Consider the following 21,150-nt stretch of genomic DNA (forward strand, 5'->3'; position numbering starts at 1 on the left):
TGACCAGGGCCCTCCTACACTAGCACTGCACACTCTGTGCAGCACATTCGATTTGGGGCCCGGAGTCCCTTGGATTTTTCTTTCTCCTTTTTCTTTTCTTTTGGACCACTCATAAGTGGTCCCCACCATGATAGACTGCTCAGAGCAGCCTTTAGCCTCTCTGGCTTCTGAGTCACCCAGACCAGAGCTAGTCAGACTTCATCAACACCCCGCCTGTAGAGAAAAGACATTTTCCTATAGGCTTTGTGGTGTCGCTGTTCTCTAGCCTCTGGCTTCCCAGTCACCTGGACTAGGGTCAGTTGGCTTCATCAACATCCCTCCTGTAGAGAGAAGATGTTCTCCTATAGGCCTGTGGTGTCGCTGTTTTCAAGAGTTTTCACATCTTCAGCTATGTAATATAAACTCTCAAACTATCAGCAACCCGCCTGTGAATGCTTTCACACCAGGACCCCACAGTGTGGAAATGGGTACCTGTTGAGCCAAAATTATCTCAGGGTCTGTACCTTGAAGCCTATAGGACAGAGAAAACCTTGGCTCGAGTTTGAAGGATAGTCTCAAAGCTACGAGACAGCAAAATCTAGGCAGATACCCCTCCAGCCAGAGGGAGGGCTTGGCTGTCTCTCACTGGCTGGAGATACCCCCATATCACAGGATGTTACTTAATCTATAGAAGCTGATGCTCACAGTAATAAACTGAGTTCCTGCTTTAACTTGACTCCCTATCAAGTCTGATTGTCCTGTGTCATGGGGCTGCAGATCTGATTGTCCTGCATCGTGGGGCTGCAGAACCTTTCCCTGGGGAATAAGGCTAAGGAGGCCTGGCAGTCCCCCTTCTCCCTCCCTTTCCCTCTCCCCTTCTCTTCCATAGCCCAATAAATAAATATCCAACCTCAATCTGCATGGAGTGCTTATCCATCACTGTCTCTAAATGCCACGGCTCTTTGTGGGACTGGCTGACCCACCACGTGGCTCCCTGCCTGGGACCAACTGGCCTTTGTGGCCTGCCACTGCACCCCTTGGGGAACCACAGCATTTTATCTAAACCGTAACAATAGCAACATAAAAATACTTGCAGATAGACTATAAAACCATCAGGATTTCCCAAGTATGTCCTTTTAATCTAGTGTCAAGGATAAGTAGTCCTCACAGATGCTTTCAAAGACACTGAGTGACACAACTTGACAATCATCTCTATATAAAAATGAACCTGCCGGGTGGTGGTGGTGCACGCCTTTAATCCCAGCACTCGGAAGGCAGAGGCAGGCAGATCTCTGTGAGTTCGAGGCCAGCCTGGTCTACAAGAGCTAGTTCCAGGACAGGAACCAAAAGCTACAGAGAAACCCTGTCTCGAGAAATCAAAAAAAAAAAAATGAACCACATCAGAATCTTCTGCACACATTTGTTCTCAGACTTCTATACATTTCAATGAAAATTAGATATTGTTATGGCATGAAGGTAAACTGCACCCTACTGAATTAGGCATTTGAGCACGCAGTCCCCAGCCAATGGGGAAAATGAAGTGTCCCTTGGACATGGAGCCTTCCTGACATGTGTAAAGGTTATAGCTTAGCAAGGTTCTGTACCAGCTCTCTGCTTCCTGACCTGCCAAGATGCCATGGTATAAGCTCCAGCCACCACACATGGAGCCGCAGCAACCAGACCTCCCCATCGTAAAACTCAGTCTAAACTAAAGGAACTCCCTCTTCTCTTTAACTACTCCCTGGTATTTTGTCACGACAATGAGAAAAGTAACTGCATGCAGAGAGAACAATGCTTTCACAACAGCCGTAGAGTCCCTATCATATGCCTTACTTTAGGATATTTTGAGTGTTCACTGCTCAGCTAACTATATTAAAACAAGTACCTTCAATTCCAACTGACGAACCCAAACAATATTATTGACAACTTCTGAAAGATTTTTTCCAGAAAGTGGCCCAGATGCATCTCCAGGAATCCCTCGGCACCGATTCTCAAAGTCCAGTCGGAAATCTGTGTCATTCAAAACAAATAAATTACACAGAAGTACTACATTTCGAGTCTTACTGAAAATGCTGAGGATGTTGGTCCTCACTGCACCACATTATATACCTTAGCATATATGTAGATAATGATTAGTGCTGTCTACTTGACACAATACAGATCACCTGAAATGCAGGCCCTAGGGAGATCATTGCATGTCAACTGATGTAAGAAGGAACACCTTCTGGTGGGAGGGGACGCTGAACTGCGTGATGGAGAAAGCCAGCTGAGCACGAGCAATTCACACATCACTGTTCTCTTCTGACTATGGTGTAATAGGACCAGCTACTTCAAGCACCTGCCTCCCTGACTTCCCTGTTGTGATAAACAATGGCTTGAACTGTCAATTAAAATAAATCCTCCATTCCTTGATTTGCTTCAGTGAGGGCATTTTATCACAGCAAAAGAAAAGAAACTAGGACAATATATTAAATAAGATATAGAAAAAAATCTGTTAATTAAAAAAATATATAGGGGCTAGAGGGATGGCTTGGCAGTTTAAAAAGTTTTCGCTTTCTGGCACCCACAGTTCACAACTGTTATAATTCTAGGGGATCTGACACCCTTTTCTGACCTCTGTAGTAACCAAGAAAATACATGGTGCACAAACATACATGCAGGTAAGACATACACAAAAAATAATTAAAATAATTTTTAAAAATAAAGTAAAAACAAATTTATCACTTATATCATAAATAAAACAATTACTGTCTAATGTCTAAATGTAGTTTTTAACCCTAAATAAGAAGCATGAGATTAAAATACAACTATAAAGACATTTCTCGGGAACATTACCTTTAGCTGAGTCCCCAAGTCTTGCCAATAATGTCTCTCTTTCTAGCACTAGCTCTTGGCTTATAGTCGGACGCTTCACCAATTCCTTGTATTTTAGAAATGCTTGAAGAAGCTAACATAAACAAAGCAAGTCCACGTTATCTCAGCTCAGCCACACTCACGTGAAAATAGCTTACAGAAAAATTGTAAAGTCAAATCTTTCAATATTTTACCTGCTGTGGACTATCTTGAATTTCTGAAATATAATTCTTTAATTTCCCTGCTATTTTCTGCTCAGCGGGTGCAATGATTTTTTCATACTGAGACACTGCAGCCTTCCATAATGGCTAAACAAATTAATTATACTGTTAGACTGTAAAATGTTAAAATATAAACCTTTAAAACTCAAGATGACAAAAGAAAATTAAAGACAAAGACATAGACTCGACCTCGGTATATGGATTGTACTGCACAGGGTTCACACCAGTAAAAGGCTCAAATACTCGAGACAAGCATATAATTCTCTCTTCACTGGCCGGTAAGAAATATAAGAGCTTTTCATGAATTGTTCGAATAGCCAAGACCTAAAATGTAAGATATTAAGACATAAAATGTATTAAATGAAAACAACTGTAATTAGGTCAAAAATCTAAAGGGTTTATAAAACTTCCTTACAGGGCTTCTGTACCATGAATGAAACCAGAAGTATTTCACTCTTTTATGTGAGTTTGCATTTTTCAAATTGTGTTTCTCCTAAGCAGGGGGGGCGGAACTATCTCTGCAGTTTCATTTTGCTTTTCCTTTGAAGCTAAATCTGTAACTTTTTACGAAAGCTCACAGCTGAAGTAAATGAGAAACTGTTTCGAATATTTCCACTGAGTACATCCTACAAAGAGGGCCAAAGCAATATCAGTAGCCAAGAGAAAGATTGAGGAATCAGGCTGATCGCTCGCTCACACTAACATGTTAACTGCTCACTCACACTAACATGTTGACCACTCGCTTACACTAACATGTTGACCACTCGCTCACACTAACATGTTAACCGTTCACTCACACTAACATGTTGACCACTCACTCACAGCTAATATGTTGACCACTCGCTTACACTAACATGTTAACCACTCGCTCACAGCTAATACATTGACCACTCGCTCACACTAACATGCTAACCGTTCACTCATACTAACATGTTGACCACTCACTCACAGCTAATATGTTGACCACTCGCTTACACTAACATGTTGACCACTCGCTCACAGCTAATACATTGACCACTCGCTCACACTAACATGCTAACCGTTCACTCACACTAACATGTTGACCACTCACTCACAGCTAATATGTTGACCACTCGCTTACACTAACATGTTAACCACTCGCTCACAGCTAATACATTGACCACTCGCTCACACTAACATGTTGACCACTCGCCCACAGCTAATACGTTGACCACTTGCTCACACTAACATGTTAACCACTGGCTCACAGCTAATACATTGACCACTTGCTCACACTAACATGTTAACCTGTAATGAGCATAGAAACAGATTCCTCTGAATGAATAAATAAAGAGGGAAATCTGGAGAGTAGATAGAGCAGGAAATTTATAGAATGAGTGCAACTTGATATAGTGTAAAAGCATTTTTTTCTTGTGTGTAGTGTGGAAAATTACTAAGGTGAAATATTAAAAGAACATTTTGCCCATTTGAAGGCTGCCACACCCATCTGGCTCACACTAACACATTGATGGCTCGTTCACACTACCATGTTGACCACTCACACTAACAGTGACCACTCACTCACACTGAAGGAAAAGAAGAAGGTAGGACTTAGTACTCACTATGTACCTCAACCTGCAGCAAAGCAGACCATACTTATTATGACATCTGTTCCTATGCTCACCCAAGCCATAAATCCTTTCTTTTACACGTGTTCATCAATCATAAAATGAATTCACAGACCAGTGAAAACCACTTCCACTTAAAGACAACAGGCAGCCAATCAAGCAGGTACCTCTTCCAGGCGCTTGCCCAGCCTGTCAAGGGTTTCTGGAAAATACTTCTCATTCTTCCATGGATGAGGGACATAGCGCTGCCACACCTGACCTGTGAGGTGACTGCAGACTATCACCCACTGCTCACAAATTGAAATGCCAGCTTTCAGGTTTTCTTTCACAAGATAATAAGGATCTTCCCACAGTTTCAAACTTCCCAGCTTTTTCTGAACAAACCTTCCAAATGAACCACCTAATAAAACATAAAGCAAGATTGTATGCAATGCAGTATTTTATATGGAATTATAAAATATATACTTAGGAAAAAATTAACATATTCATTAGACTAAGAATCTACAAAACACTGCCTATCCACCCTTAGACCACCACTATTTATAAAGTAACTGCCTTTATAAATACATGTGTGCACACAAACATCAGCTTGCATTCTTGATCATTCAACATATTGTGCCAAAAACGAACAGCACCTACTGTATGGGAGAAGCAAACATAAGCAAATTCCAAATTGCTATCTGACTTCACTCATGACACAAAGTGCTTCATGAGCTTATCTCATGTTCTAAGGGGAATACTGAAAAGCATATTTTTTTCTGAGTCAAATTTGTAATATTGGAATATAAACCAGTTTGTTTTAATCATTTTTAGTTCATATGAAATTACAGTAAAATGAACATATGTGGCAGACTAGAGAAATATCTAGGCACTTAAGATTGCTTACTGCTTATAGTCATGTGAATGTAATTGACTCCATAAGCTCATGGGGAGAAACATGATTGAGAGGTGTGGTTTTACTGGAGCACATGTGGCCAGTAGGAGGAGGTGTGTCTTGAGGTCTCATGTACGCTCAAGTGTCTCAGTTCACTTTCAGTTGTTTGTGGATGTCTGTTTGCACGCCACCATATCCCACCGTGATGATAATGGAGTAAACTCCTGAAACTTTAAGTCAGCCAATTAAATGATTTCCTCTATAAGAATTGCTGTGGTGATGGTGTCTCTTCAAAGCAACAGAAACCCTAAGACACTACTCTACCAGAAGATCTATGTTCAGATCCCAGCACCCACTCCAGTGACTCACAAATGCTATAACTCAAAGTCCAAGGAATCAGACACCCTCTTCTGGTCTCTGTGGATACTATATAAATAAATATTTAAATAGATTTAATTTATTTTTAATTAATTAACATATGCATAAATACTAAAAATATAAATTTAATTATATTAATGATCAAAGTGTTTCACATATATGAACTCAATCAGCTAAAAACAAAAACACATGTAGATAAATTTATATCGTTTATTAAGACTTACTTTAAATAGCAGTATGATATTAATAAGCATTTTAACTAAGAACTTCAGAAAAAGAAAGAAAGAAAAAAGGAAGAAAGGAAGCAAGAAAGGAAAGGGGAGAAGGAGGGAGGGGAGGAGATTATATACCTATAATATCGAGGAGATGCAGCATGCGTGACTCGGGGTAATGATCATGCTCTGTTTGTCTCCACACATCGTCTACAACATCCCGAGTCGTCTCCACTAAGTCAACAACTTCTAGCAAGGACAGACTGTCCAAGTTATAAAACTCCTGAAACCAAAGACAGTTACATTGAAACACAGTTACATCTGTTCACTGAGTACCACAGAATGACCCAGACTTGCTCAGCTGCTGAAAATCTTACTTCCTCTTCTTTTTTCTGACTTTTTCATGCAAATATTCTCCATAAACAAAAATTTCACATGAAGCTGAAAAAAATGACAGCAAAAAGACTATTGATTTCTTTACCCTCTTAGCCAAGTCTTCTTTAAATCGAGTCTATTCTTTTACCAGCAGAGGTAGCTGCAGCACCACATACATGCTTCCCACTGTAATTCACGTGTCTTTATTCATGTGTCCTGCTGTGTAATGTGGTGACTAACAATAAGAGCAGCACAAATTCATTATTCTATATTTCATCACTGTCATCAAAACAAGCTTTAAATATACATCAAATATACAATTATAATGGCACTGTTGAGATTGGCAAGAGGGTTCAGTGGTAAAGGAAGCTGCCACACAAGTCTAGTGACCTGAGTTTGATCCAAGAACTGACTCCCCTGACCTCTACATGTGTGCCAAGGCACATTTGCCCACACACACACACACACATCCTGCACACACATACCACAAAAGTAAACTCTGAAATAACATTTAAAGAAATAAAAACAATATTGTTGATGAAATAACAGTGAGAACAAATAAAAAGTCACTGTTGCTGAAATCATACTTAACATAATCACTTACTAAAACCCTAAGAATATGCAGCAAGGGAAAATCAAATAGGCATAAAGTAAAACTTCGTAGTTTAAATTACTTTGAAATACTAATCTATATCATTCCATCTGAAGAATGTATGGCCGCGACATAAATAAATCTGTTAGTTTACTGGTTTTATGTGTTTGTGTGATAAATGCACATATGGTGTGCATGTGTGTGTTGTGTGTATGTGTAAGTGAGCACATGTGGAGACCAGATTTCATCTTGGTGTGTAATTCCTCTGCCCCTCTCAAAGAACCTAGAGCTCTCCGTGTAGACTGGGCTGGCCTGTTAGCAACTACCTACAGGTCCCTAGCCCCTAGCACAGGGGTCTGGATACCAGTGGGGATCTGAACTCAGGGCCTCTGGCTTGCACAAGCACTTCACCCACTGAGACCTCTGCCAGCTCCTGGAATTTCATTTTCTCCCAGTACTTTTAGAAAACTTATTTGTTTTTGAGGAAAATTATTTCCTAGAGATTAGAATTTAATGTTTTCATTTCTATGTTTTACATATTCAAACATATAATTTAGGTCAATTCTAGGGTTTATACACTATCTTACAACTTTCAAGTAGAGTTTAAAAGAGAAAAATACACTGAAAATTGTATCCTAAAGTTTATTCACAAGAAGCCTACTTTTAACCATGTGCTAATCACATACCCTTGCAATTGTTTCAAATAATTCCTTAAAATAGCTGGCTCTTTCTTTACTAATCTGTTTATTTCCACGGTGAGCTTGCTCTGTCCAAAACTGGAACTCATCACTTGGTGTGAGGATACCTAAAAAATGAAGAGAGAAGCATTGAGCTACTAATGAAAAGAAAAAAGGCATAACACGGTTTGGCTCATCTGTTGGTTTATATTTGGTCCAGAAGATGAACAGAAAATGACCTCTCAACCTCTAACAACAGTAAATTCTTACTTAATCAATGAGTGTTTTCAACTCAATTTGAAAGTATAAGCAAAATTGATTTATTTGTAAATTCTCTTTCAAAGAGCCCAGTGAACTAAATAATCACAGTGTGTTTAATCATATGCTGACAGTGAGTATACTATTCTTTGGAGGTAATAAAAAGCATCTATTTGACTATCTGAACAAAATACAATCCATTCATTGTATGTTACATATTTTATTTTGATCACACTATGAATTTATCTATACCCATAGAAAAAATATAACTAATATCAGATAAAATACATTATACCATAAAAGTTGGTGGTCTGTTGCCTTCACAAGGTATACAGTAGCCATTCCTCATTACTCCTATATTAAGACAGTAAAATATTTGAGCAGACAGATACACTTGGGGAAGTCAGCGCTACAATTTACCCGCTAGCTTCCTTTCTCATATTGCAATCAATGGCCTTTCTGTGGTCTGCTTGGTGCCAGCGTTTTCCATTTTTAAGCTTTAAATTGGTCTTAAAGCACATGTGCCAAAAATGCAACAAGACAGCTCTGATGCTCTTTACAGAGAACGTATGGTCAGGTAAGTCGTATTCAAGGCACATGTTACAGAATATAGCCACTGTACATAACCACCCTATATTTTCAATTTCTATAAACTATCCAGTCTTAAGAAAAAGATTCTTCTCCAAACCCATACAATCTATTCATTTTTTAAAAGTTTATATTCATAGAAGAGCCAAAAACACAGAAAGAAATCTGGAAACACAGTTATTTGCTAATCATATTAATTAAATGATCACTTTTAGGGGGGTTGTTTTGGTTTTGGGTTTTTTTGTTTGTTTGTTTGGTTGGTTGGTTTTTTGCGTTTTTCGAGACAGGGTCTCTCTGTATAGATTTTGTAGTTCTGTAGAGCAGGCTGGCCTCAAACTCACAGAGACCTGCCTGCCTTGCCTCCCAAGTGTTGGGACTAAAGGCGTGCGCCACACCACCTGGCCCGAGTTTGTTACAGATGGTGCCCTAGTCAATGTTCCTCTTGCTGCAATGAAACACCATGGCCAAAGCAACTTGGAAACCACAGGGCCTCTGTGCCTTCATCCATGTCACTCCTCATCATCCGAGGAAGTCAGGACAGGAACTGAAACAAGATAGGAAACCAGAGGCAGGAGCCGATGCAGAGGTCATGGAGGGGTACTGTTTGCTGGCTTGCTCCCCACGGTTTGTTCAATCTGCTTTCTTCTAAAACCCATTACTAGTACTCCAGGGTGGTACCACCTGCAGTCGGCTGTGCCCTCCCGTCAGTCACTAATTAAAATGCCCTACAAGCTCGCCTACAGCCTGATCTTATGGAGACATTTTTACAATTGAAGTCCCCTCTTCTCAAACAACTATAGCTTGTGTCAAATTGGCATAAAATTAGCCAGCACTGATGGTTATTTTGAGGACCAGAAAGACAGCACAGTGGTTAAAAGTGCTTGTCCCAGGATTGCAAAAGGTAGAACGCAAGATCTGACTCCCACAAGCTGTCCTCTGACCTCGACAAGTCTGCCATGGCACTCACACACATTCCAGCACACAAGTATCTGCTTTCACACCCTCCAAGTAAAATATAAAAATAATAATAGAATAAAATGCTGAGCTGTGGAAGCCAAGCATAGCACGTTGGTATATACCTCGTGTATCATCTTCCTTGAGTTTCACTTTGGGTAAGTTCATATCTGATCTCCGTAGAACTACACCCAGTCCAGCTTCTAGCTCACTCAAAAGATTCTGAAGTTTAGGATCAAAGTTTCTGCTCCATTCCTGGTCCTAAATAAAAGCAGACAAGAGCAAACACTGATCAAAGCATTGCCAGTCAACCCTGCTTCAAAAACACACTGTCTAAAAACTATGCCCACAAATCCATACTTCACTGAACGCCTGCCTCAACTTCCATTTGAACAGTTAAAATTTTCTACCAATCGTGTGTCATGGCTATGTAAGAGGTGATGGGAGCTGCATTCATAGCTTTATGCTGCTTTCCTCTACAGAGCTGAAAGTAACATTAGAAGTCTGACACAAACCCCAAAACCATAAAATAGTTCAATAAACTAAAACACATTAAACAGTAAATCAAATAATATGTAAGTCTGTTTCCATGCTGACCAAAATACTCACCTTTAGCAACATGGGTGCAAACACCTGCCTTACTGCTTGGTAAAGGGAACTGACAGGTGACTCCAACATAGATGAAACGAGAATGTTGTTGTGCAGATTCTCATCTGTAATTACTTCGGGTCGGAGCTTGAAAAACACCAGCACTTTATCCTTTGTGTCGTCAAAATCAATCTACGTGATAAACAAATGATCTTATGTCTATTTCCTAAAACTTAGTGTTTGAAAGAAATGCTTCACTACCAAGCTGCATAACTAGAATTATGCCTGGTGGAAATACTAGTTAAAGACAACTTATTCAAAACAATAACTGCTGTGTTCGCACTACACTAACCAAGCTGTAACAGAGGAAGGGAAGAATAAAGATGTCATAAAGTGAACAGAATTATTCAGTCAAATCGCTTAAGGCTCAGTTGAAGGCCCGCCAGGAAGGGCCTGACTGTCTCAAAAGAAAGAGCCAAGGTCCTTATCCTTCCTATTCAGACGCGTGGACGGGGAAGCTCCTATTACCCAGCGGGCACTCCACCGCCAAGGCGGAGGCGGCTTGGAAGCCAGGGCTCCAGGGCAAGACTGACGCTGTCTTTAGGCCTGGCATAAGGACCTGGGACATGAGGGAGGGGAGGCCCGGCCGCAGCCGGGCAGCCGCCCTACCGTGTTGGAAAAGGCCAGCCCAGCTTCAGAGCGCTGCACGCGGAGCAGCATCTGGTTGCCGTCGTCCAAGAAGTTGTTCACCTCCGGGCAGCTGCTCGGCGGGGGCTGGTCCCAGAGCTCCGGCCTCAGCCCGAAGTAATTCTGGGTGGTCGTGAAAAGGAAGAGTTTGCGGACGTCCGCGGGGCCTCCCGCCATGGCCGCGGAGGAGAGGGACTCGCAGAGGCCCAGCAGCCTCACCACCACTCTTCTTCGTTGCCACGGTCGTCGCTATGGCGACCGCTCCACGCCGGCTGCGCGCGCAGTGGAAGTAGGACGCCTGGGGCGCGCGCGAGCAAGGCTGAGGATCCCGGCTCTCATCGATTGGATGAACTGAGAGCTTCTTTCCTTTATCCATCATCTTTCCTTCTGATGCGGCGCTCTAGTGTTTCCGCTGTCCGTGCAAACCACTCTAGAGTGTCAGGGCCTACATCTGTGAAATGGGGAGGTAGCAGTTCACAACTAAATTGCAGTATAAAAGAGATTACTATTTAAAAATCACCTTGTTTCCAGGCCTGATGGCTCATGACTGTAAACAGAGCGTCTAGGATACCAAAAGAACAGCCTTGGCTACATTAGGACACCCTGACTTAAAAAAAAAAAAAAAACAGGGGGCTGCGAATCAGCGATTAAGAGAGCTTTGTTGCTCTTTGCAGAGGATCGGGATTTAGTTCCCAACACTCACACCGTGTCAAACGAGGGTTTCTAACCCCCCAGTTCGAGGAGCGGGGTGAAGGAAATGGGGGGACCCATCAATTTCTTCTGAATTCTTCACATACATACAAGCAGGCAAGACACTCATACACATAAAATAAATACATCTACAATCAGTCAATCACAACAAGCACCTTTCTAGCATCTCGTTAGAAAGGCTTGTATTCTATAACTCTCTCAAAGTCTGTCTGCTCCTAGCTGAGTGACCTAGTTTCCCATTGTTAGTTTTGTCTTTGTTTTGGGGTTGTTGATGTTGTTTTACCTTTGTCATTATAGGAAAACCTTAACAATCATTATGTTACCAATTGCCAGGTGTTTCTAGGTTCTTAATCTTTTCTCCAAAGAAGGTAAATAAGAATTCTTAAAGATCTACAAAACAAGTAAAATAAGAGATTGATAATACTGTCAAAACCGACACTTGGACCACAAGACTGAGAACACTAATAGGTTATTATTTAGGGGTTTTTATGAAGTTCAATAGAAGGAGTTTGTCTATTAAGGTATATAGTTTGGCTTTAATATATTTGATGATACAGTTATTTTTTAAAGCCTGTCCTTTCCCACACTGCATCTGATTTCAATCATATGCATGCCCAATTGCATAGGCATAGGAATGTAAATAGGGGATTCTTCCTAAACATTAACTGGAGGACATAGTTTTGCATTACTGCACAAGGACACAAAACCAGTTCAGGCTAGATAGCCCCTCTACACTTTGTACAGGATATATTGGGAGTTTATATGAATTGAAATTACCTAAGTTTGACTTTTAGAAGAGGAGAAACTTACATTTATACAGAAAGGAGTGTATGTACAGCCGGCTACAGGTGCAAGGCTGAGGTTGCTAGATGCATTTCGATCAGGTTGTGTGCATGCAGGTAAAGGAGCTGGGCTGCCAAATTCGTTGTGGGGGGGGGGATGAAAGTTTATAATGTAAACCAAGTAGAGTTCAGAGATGCTAAGCTAATCCCTGTGCTTGTCTGCCTCAATTACCCTAGTACAGCAATATTTTTAAATGATTTATTTGTATTTAATGTGCATTGGTGTTTTTGCCTGCATGTATGACTGTGTGAGGTTGTCAGATCCCTTGGAATTGCAGGTACAGACAGTTTCATGCTGTCATGTGGGAGGTAGGAATTGAACCCGGGTCACCTTGAAGAACAGGCTATGCTCTTAACTACTGGGCCATCTCTCCAGCCCCTGCAGAATTTCTAAATAGCCAAAAATGCAAAATATGATGGATTTGTTTAATAACAAGTATAGATACTGACAGAGAAAAACAGATGAGGACAGACTTCCTCATTTGCCTCATTGTAAACTACCAAGCCAGTTGTTCCTCCCAAGACCCATCAAAGACCTCAATTCAGTAAGTGCTTTGCAAAACGGTTACTATGTGCTAAGCCAGGCAGGAGGAACATAACTCCTGCCCTTATAGTTTTAGTTTAGTCTTTCATCTGTCAGCACTGATTTAAGCTGCCATTCTAAAGAACATAAGAAAAAGCTACAGTTTTTTTTTTAATATTTAGTCAATACCCACAACTTTCTCCTCAAAGTATAGTCATTTAGAATTAGAAAAATGGCTCTTCTGTCTGTTAAGAATTTTAAGATCTGAGAGTGGGAAAAGAAGTTAACTATTCTCATTATAATGGTGAATAAGTGCAGATGCTCACAAAACATCTAAGAATATGAAATGTAATATTCAGTTCAAGCACTTCATATAGTTACTGCTACATATTGCCTAGGTCCCACTACAGAATCAAAGAACTCTGTCTTCTGACTACCCTGAAGCAGTGATTTGCATTAGTGTCCTTATTTTTGGATATATATGAAGCCAGTTCTTCCTGAAATCCGTGGCAGTGAAAACATAGGCCATGAAGGAGGTAGTTGAACAAGTATGTAGGCTATTTCTTGGTTTGCAGCAGATCTGACTCTTCCAGGAGGTAACACAACATTTATTCAAATGCTGTGTGTTGTATTCTATAAACTGAGTAAAACAATTAATTCTTCATAACTTTAATGGCAAGAGTTACAAGAGATATGGAAAGATTATTCTAAACATCTTCTAAAATTAATAAAACAATAGTCTGAGAGAAATGGTGTAGGAAGTCCTTCTGTATTTGTGTTCCTTTCATTGGTTAATAAAGAAACTGTTTTGGACCTGGTGATAAGGCAGAACTTAGGTAGGCAGAGAAGACAGAACTGAATGCTGGAAGGAAGAAAACAGAGAGAGAGAGAGAGAGAGAGAGAGAGAGAGAGAGAGAGAGAGAGCCGCCAGGGAGATGCCAGGTCAGACATGCTAAATCTTTCCCAGTAAGTCATGACTTCGTGGTGAACACAGATTAATAGAAATGGGTTAAATCAAGATGTGAGAGTTTGCCAATAGGAGGCTAGAGCTAATGGCCAAGCAGTGTTTTAATTAATACAGTTTCTGTGTGGTTATTTTAGGTGTAAGCTAGCCGGGCAGTCTGGATGACAAGCAACCCGCTTCTCCTGTTACAGAGAAATAAAATAAACAGCAACTAAATGTTTCGCTTTGTGGTATTATGTACTTCTTTGTTTAAAAAGAATTCTACTTTTTTTAATTGATTTTTATTGATCTCTACATTTTTCTCTGCTCCCCTCCCTCCTTATCCCCTCCCCTTCAGCCCTCTCCCAAGGTCCCCATGCTCCCAATTTACTCAGGAGATCTTGTCTTTTTCTACTTCCCATATAGATTAGATCCACATATTTCTCTCTTAGAGTCCTCGTTGTTATCTAGTTTCTCTGGGATTGTGATTTGTGGGCTGGGTTTCTTTGCTTTATGTTTAAAAACCACTTATGAGTTCGAGGCCAGCCTGGTCTACAAGAGCTAGTTCCAGGACAGGAACCAAAAGCTACGGAGAAACCCTGACTCGAAAAATAAAAAAAAAAAAAAAAAAACCACTTATGAGTGGGTACATGTGATAATTGTCTTTCTGGGTCTGGGTTACCTCACTCAAAATGATGTTTTCTAGCTCCATCCATTTGTCTGCAAACTTCAAGATGTCATTTTTTTCTGCTGTGTAAATGTACCACATTTTTTTTCTAGCTCCATCCATTTGTCTGCAAACTTCAAGATGTCATTTTTTCCATTGTGTAAATGTACCACATTTTCCTTATCCATTCTCCAGTCGAGGGGCATTTAGGTTGTTTCCAGGTTCTGGCTATGACAAACAAAGCTGCTATGAACATAGTTGAGCACATGTCCTTGTGGCACAATTGAGCATCCTTTGGATATATACCCAAAAGTGGTATTACTGGGTCTTGAGGAAGGTTGTTTCCTAATTTTCTGAGAAATCACCACACTGACATCCAAAGGGGTTGTACCCGCTTGCATTCCCACCAGCAATGCAGAAATGCTCCCTTTACCCCACAACCTCTCCAGCACAAGTTGTCATCAGTGTTTTTGATCTTGGCCATTCTTACAGGTGTAAGATGGAATCTCAGAGTTGTTTTTATTTGCTTTCTCTGATGACTAGGGATATTGAGCATTTCCTTAAGTGTCTTTCAGAACTCTGCTTCTTAACCTTTGATATAATTAGCTTGTAAAAGGGTCCACCTGAATGCTCAACTTCTGTGTGAGCATAGAGTCTTACCATGTGGTCCAGGCTGGCCTTCAAGCCACAGCAGTCCTGCTTCATCTCCCTGAACTTGGGACTACGGGTATACAATACCATGCTCAGCGATTTTTTTTTTTTACAATATACTTATTGTTATTGATTGAAAAGTGAGCGTGTGAAAAAAACAAATACTGAACTGGGTGTGGGGGCTCACACAGCTAATCTCACTTAGGAGGCTTAAGTAGAGGGGGGATCGCTGAGTCTGTTTGAAACCAGTCTAAGCTATACATTAAGTTCTAGGGCAACTTGGATACAGACTTGAGTGAGACCTTGTCTCAAAAACCAAAATCAGGCCAGGTGGTGGTGGAGCACGCCTTTAATCCCAGCACTTGGAAGGCAGAGAGACAGGTGGATCTCTGTGAGTTCAAGGCCAGTCTGGATCTACAAAGTGAGTTCCAGGACAGGCTCCAAAGCTACAGAGAAACCCTGTCTCAATAAGCCAAAAAAAAAAAAAAAAAAAAAAACCAAAAAACTCAAACAAACAAACAAAAAAACCCACCAAAATCAGAAACAAACAAAAAAACCCCACCAAAATCAGAAACAAAATAACAAAAAGAAGCTATTGACCCTGCCACCTGGGGATCTATCTATATACCTCCCACCCATGTTTTATTGATTAGGCATATCAAGTGGTCATGTCTATCTACAAGTGGGCAGGCAATCACACTTCGTGTAAAGTGAGGGGCAGCTATAGCATATGTGAGACATCCTAATACTGCTACACCTTCTGCTGTCTTTCTGATTATAGAGAAAAGGTCTTTGTGGAGGAAACAAAAGAAACCCTCTGCTTTTTAACCACAGAAACAGCTAATGTTCCAGATGGTAGCTCTGAAGACCAGGAGCCTGGCCCCGAGAAGACTCTGACAGTCGCTGGGGGTGAGAAAAACTTCTTTTCTTAAACTATGCAACTTTTAGCTGCTTGCTTCTTGGGTATCCAAACTGCTGCCACTGAAGCTCAGCCACAGTGGCCAGCCAGCACTGTGCCTTGTGCCCAAAGTCACTTCACTAACTCATGTGAGTTAACAGTTCTAGTGACTTGGTATAGAGTTCCACAATGCTGGCTTAAGGAATACTGCATAACGCCTTTCTGGATAAAGATTTGCTTTTAATCGTGCTTTTCAGGATAATGAAGTATGCTTGCAAAAATATTGTGTTGGGTCAGTAAGATGGCTGGGTGCATGAGAGTATTTCTGACTCACTATATAGTGCTGAGCAAATTGATGATCCAAGTTTGGTACCTGGAATGCACGGCAGAAGTAGACAATTGACCCCTAAAAGTTGTTCTCTGGTTTCTATGCCTTCACTTACAAAAATAACAACATATACTGGGTTAAGGCAGAAAATTTCAAAACATACTAATACATAATTTTCCCTCTACGCTCCTGCTAAATATACTTTGAGAGGCCTCAAGACTACTTACCTTTAACTGTGTCCAAGTTCTAGATGTTCATTTGAAGAAAACAGTCTTGCTATAAGTTTTAATGCCACTTTTAAAATACCTACTCATTTATGTAAAATGCTAAAGTGTCATTACACCATAGCAAATATTAACAAAAATGTTCACAAAGTGGTCATTTTGAGTCTTTAGTTCTAGTTCCATTTTGATTTATACATAATTATCATCAAATAACATGAAATTAAATTAGAATGTTCTGCTTCATAGCCTAGCATCTTTTTGGGGAAAATTCTGTGATAAAATAACTTTCTGACATCATATCATATTGCTATAAAAATAGAACATCAAAATATTGTCCATGTCAACTTACTCATTCAGTAGCTAAGAATAAATTTAAAGAAAATGCTCACTTCTCAGGAATCGACTTGGCATCTTTCATTACTGAAATACCTAATCAAATTGGAAATCTGAGATTTTTTTTTTTTTTTGGTTTTTCGAGACAGGGTTTCTCTGTGGTTTTGGAGCCTGTCCTGGAACTAGCTCTTGTAGACCAGGCTGGTTTCGAACTCACAGAGATCTGCCTGCCTCTGCCTCCCAAGTGCTGGTATTAAAGGCGTGCGCCACCACCGCCCGGCTAGGAAATCTGAGATTTTATAACACTCGGAAATGTGTTCACTGAATCTACTGCCATGTATTTAATGTTCTTGTCAGCAATGTGGCTCGGCTTGTCTTGTTTCAGGTTGAATTGCTGAGTCCCTGGTTAACTGATGTGTGAAACCTGAGTTTCTAACCAGGTCTCAAATCTAGAATCTGAGGAGCTACAATCTGAGTAGTTGAAAGAAATACAAATCTTTTTTAAGTTTTCATTTTTAAAATTAATGAACTGATTGACTGATTGATTGATGCATGCTTTCATTGCATGCATGCATACCAGAAAAGGGCATCAGATCCCATTATACATGGCTATGATCCACCATATGGTTACTGGGAATTTAACTAAGGACCTCTAGAAAAGCAGTCAGTGCTCTTAACTGCTGAGACGGTTCTCCAGCCCAAGTATACAATTCTTAACATTCTTTATTCTTGTATTTAGTTGTTTTCTGAGTTTTATTTTTCCAATGTTTACAGGAACTTTAAAAATGACATTAGATTATTTCTTGTAGTAATAAGAGTGGTGGGGCTGCGTCCCCAGCACCCCGGCCACCTGCTAGCTTATGCCCGAAATAACAACACACAAACTGTATTCATTTAAACACTGCTTGGCCCATTTCTATCTAGCCTCTTCTTGGCTAACTCTCGCACCTGGACTAGCCCATTTCTTATAATCTGTGTAGCCCACAAGGTGGCTTACCAGGGAGATTCTACCCTACGTCCATCCTGGGTCGGAGCTTCATTGCATGCGTCTGGCCGGGCGAGGGGAGCATTGCGTTTCTCTGAACTCACTTCCTCTTCCTCCCAGCATTCTGTTCGGTTTACTCCTCCCACCTATGTTTTAACCATTCAGGGCCAAGCAGTTTCTTTATTGCTTAACCAATGAAATCAACAGATTGATATATGACACTCCCATATCACTTCCCCTTTTTCTGTTTAAACAAAAAAGAGGAAGGCTTTAACTTTAACATAGCAAAATTACATATAATAAAACAGTTATCAAGTAAAAGTTACAATATTTACATCTATTTTATCTTTTTTTCATAACTAAGGAAAACTATAACTATCTAACCATTCTTCAAGTTTATCAAAGACTCCAGAAGAATATAATATTACCTAAGTAAACAAGAAATCCAAAACTCTAGAAATGACAGAGACATCTCGCTGCCTGGACAGTCACCCAAAGTTCCTCTATACCGTTGGGGCATCCATCTTCGGCCTACAGGCCCATAGTTTCCAGCAGACATTTTCACAAAGCAGGAAATTTCAAAGGCAGTCACTATCTGCTTGTCCTGAAGAATGTCTTGCAGACTCTTTCATGAATCAGGAACCCCGAAAGATCATCTCACCTTTAGGCAAGTTTAGCAGTCCTCTCTCTGCGGGTTCTCTGTGTCCAGTTTATGCAATAGTCCAGGCAAGAACAGTTTCTTGCCCAAATGGCTATCAAATTCCATAAGGATCCTCTTCAATGCCCATCTTCCTCTTGAAGTAGATTGGTGCTGCTAGGAGCAGAGTGTCTCATTGTCATGAAAAGTCCTAAGTTATTAAAACATTAAATGCCATATTCTGCAGTCTTTGAAAGATATGAAGAATGTCTATCTAACTGAAATGTATCTCTATATATCTAGAAAATCTAATTAACATGACTACAAGCTTGACTATTACTGATGATTATCCATTAACCTATACTTCTTAATTATACATTACATTTTTTAATGAACTACACAATCACAATATCTTAATCAATAGCAGAAATATGTGTATACATATAACAAAATTGACCTTAAATCTCTATCAATAAAGCAAAATCTGTACTAATATAAATTATTCATACCTATATCATATCCCCCTTTAAATGTAAAAGAACATTTATAAACATTTTTTGGGAATATGGGCACAGTTATTTCTCTCCAAACTGCTTCTTGCTGAATGGGGGCGTCGTTAATTAGGTCTTTCATGGTATAACCTGTGTGCTAGTTTCATCTCAGTTGGCAGTTGAGCGAAGCAATTTTCTGAAGATTTTCACAGCAACCCTTCAGGAGGGTGTGGTCCATCATACCATATCGGAATAAAAGACATGAACAGGGTCTCATCCTCTGTGAAAACAAAATAAGAAACTCCTTTCCAAAGCATCATGTCCTTAGATCTAAATTTCAAAGTCAAGGCATTTTCAAAATATCTATGTTGGATTAGTTCAGCAGCATTTATAAACAAATATCTTTTAGCAGCTGTTGCTCTTTCCTCAGCATTCAAATAATTCAAAGAGAGCATAATAGCATACAGTATCAAAATTCTCTGTGTATTTTCCATCTTTGTGCACTTTATTTTTAATCTCTATTTTGTTTATTTTTATTTTTTGCTTTTTGAGACAGGTTCTCTGTATCTTTGACCTGGAATAACTCTGTAGACCAGGCTGTCCTTGAACTCTCAGAGATCCGCCTGTCTCTACCTCACTGGCATTGGGATTAAAGGTGTAGGCCACTACACCTTGAACTCACAGAAATCTGTTTGTCCCGGCCTTCTAGGCACTGGGATTAAAGGCTTGTGCTACCACACCTTGAAGACACAGAGGTCAATCTCCCTCTGCCTCCCAAGTGTTGGGATTAAAGGTGTGTACTACCACACCCAACTACTCTCTTCCTTTTTTTTTTGTTTTTTACTTTAAGAACTTCAAATTTTAGTCTGCATATATTTTTAACACACAGTAAACCATTTAGAAATTTTCTTTGTCTTTGCATCTCTCTTTACTGTATATCTCTCTTTTTCTGACCACATGAGTCTTTAATTTACTAAGCAATCTCAGTAGGACTAAACCTGTGGCTTTGCCAGCTAGATGTAGCCCATTCCTTAGCTTTCCAGTCTCATGGCTGAGGTACTGGCTGTAGCCATGTTTACTGCCACAACTCTATGGCATTTCAAGGTCCCTGCCAGCAAGCGAGCTTCAGCAGCCTGTGCTTGCAAACCGCACAAACCACCTGCATAAAAGAGTCAGAGTTTGCCCTGGCAGGACAGCCCAGAAAGCTGGCATTTTTAAACGGCGTAGCTTTTTCCCTGCTACGGCTGAAAACCGAAAAGCATGTGTTCAGCTTTTCGTCAACACCGTTTAAGTGTTTTGTGGCAGGACCTCTTAATGAGCTGCAGGGTTTTGCAGCTAAAGCTGAGTCAGGAAAGCCTCTCTTAGATGAGAGCGCTTGCTTGCCTCTAGCAAGCAGAGCAGACCCAAGAAATTACCACAAGAAACATGCTTTACTCTATTCTTTTCCAAGTTTTCTCGGGCTTTCTGTGGACTCAGTTAGCCACACGTCTGGGTGCCAATTTCTTGGACATGAGGTAGCAGATAAAGGTGCTTGCCACCAAGACTAAAAACCTGAGTTCCATCCCCAGAACCCACATGGTAGGAAAATTGGAGAGAAACAACTCCCTCAAGCTTCCCTCTGACCTCCACACATGTACCATGGTACACAAATAAATGAATGAAAAAGTTTTCAAATGAAAGAAAAATTTATGTTTTTGCTGGGCAATGGTGGTGCATGCCTTTAATCCCAGCACTCAGGAGGCAGAGGCAGATGGAACTTTGTAAGTTTAAGGCCAGCCTGGTCTACAGAGCATGTTCCAGGAGAGTCAGGGCTACACAAAAGTAACATGTCTCGAAAAAATAAATAAGAAAAAAAAGTGAGGATCAGGGGCCTTTTAGTCACCCATATTCTGTTAAGTGACTCTGATAAACCCTTTGACTCATTAGGCTTGACCTGGGGTGGAATTGTGTCTTTGATCTCTAGCTCGTTTGTTTCCTGGCTGCCCAGACCCAAATAATCACACAAACAATATATTAATTACAACACTGTTTGGTCAATGGCTCAAGCATATTCTAGCTAGTATATCTTTTTTTATATTTATTTATTTATTAT

The 21,150-nt window shown here is 40.3% G+C and overlaps 1 protein-coding gene across 1 annotated transcript in view; it reads right to left on the bottom strand.

Moving 5' to 3' along the window:
• Positions 1–11,042, bottom strand: part of Dync2h1 (dynein cytoplasmic 2 heavy chain 1) — a 225,006-nt gene extending 213,964 nt beyond the window's left edge. The window contains exons 1-10 of the mRNA XM_041657101.1: positions 10,808–11,042; positions 10,160–10,330; positions 9,676–9,811; positions 7,760–7,878; positions 6,245–6,389; positions 4,810–5,042; positions 3,243–3,377; positions 3,027–3,140; positions 2,815–2,926; positions 1,865–1,989 (exon numbers count right to left, since the gene is read on the bottom strand). Coding sequence (XP_041513035.1) covers positions 1,865–1,989; positions 2,815–2,926; positions 3,027–3,140; positions 3,243–3,377; positions 4,810–5,042; positions 6,245–6,389; positions 7,760–7,878; positions 9,676–9,811; positions 10,160–10,330; positions 10,808–11,002 — 1,485 coding nt within the window. The 5' untranslated portion in view covers positions 11,003–11,042. The remainder of the gene's footprint in view (positions 1–1,864; positions 1,990–2,814; positions 2,927–3,026; positions 3,141–3,242; positions 3,378–4,809; positions 5,043–6,244; positions 6,390–7,759; positions 7,879–9,675; positions 9,812–10,159; positions 10,331–10,807) is intronic.
• Positions 11,043–21,150: the final 10,108 nt, after the last annotated feature.

This window comes from Microtus oregoni, unplaced genomic scaffold (assembly GCF_018167655.1).
Source record: "Microtus oregoni isolate MIOR12 unplaced genomic scaffold, Mior012 000008F_ref0000371, whole genome shotgun sequence".
Taxonomy (NCBI): Eukaryota; Metazoa; Chordata; class Mammalia; order Rodentia; family Cricetidae; genus Microtus; species Microtus oregoni.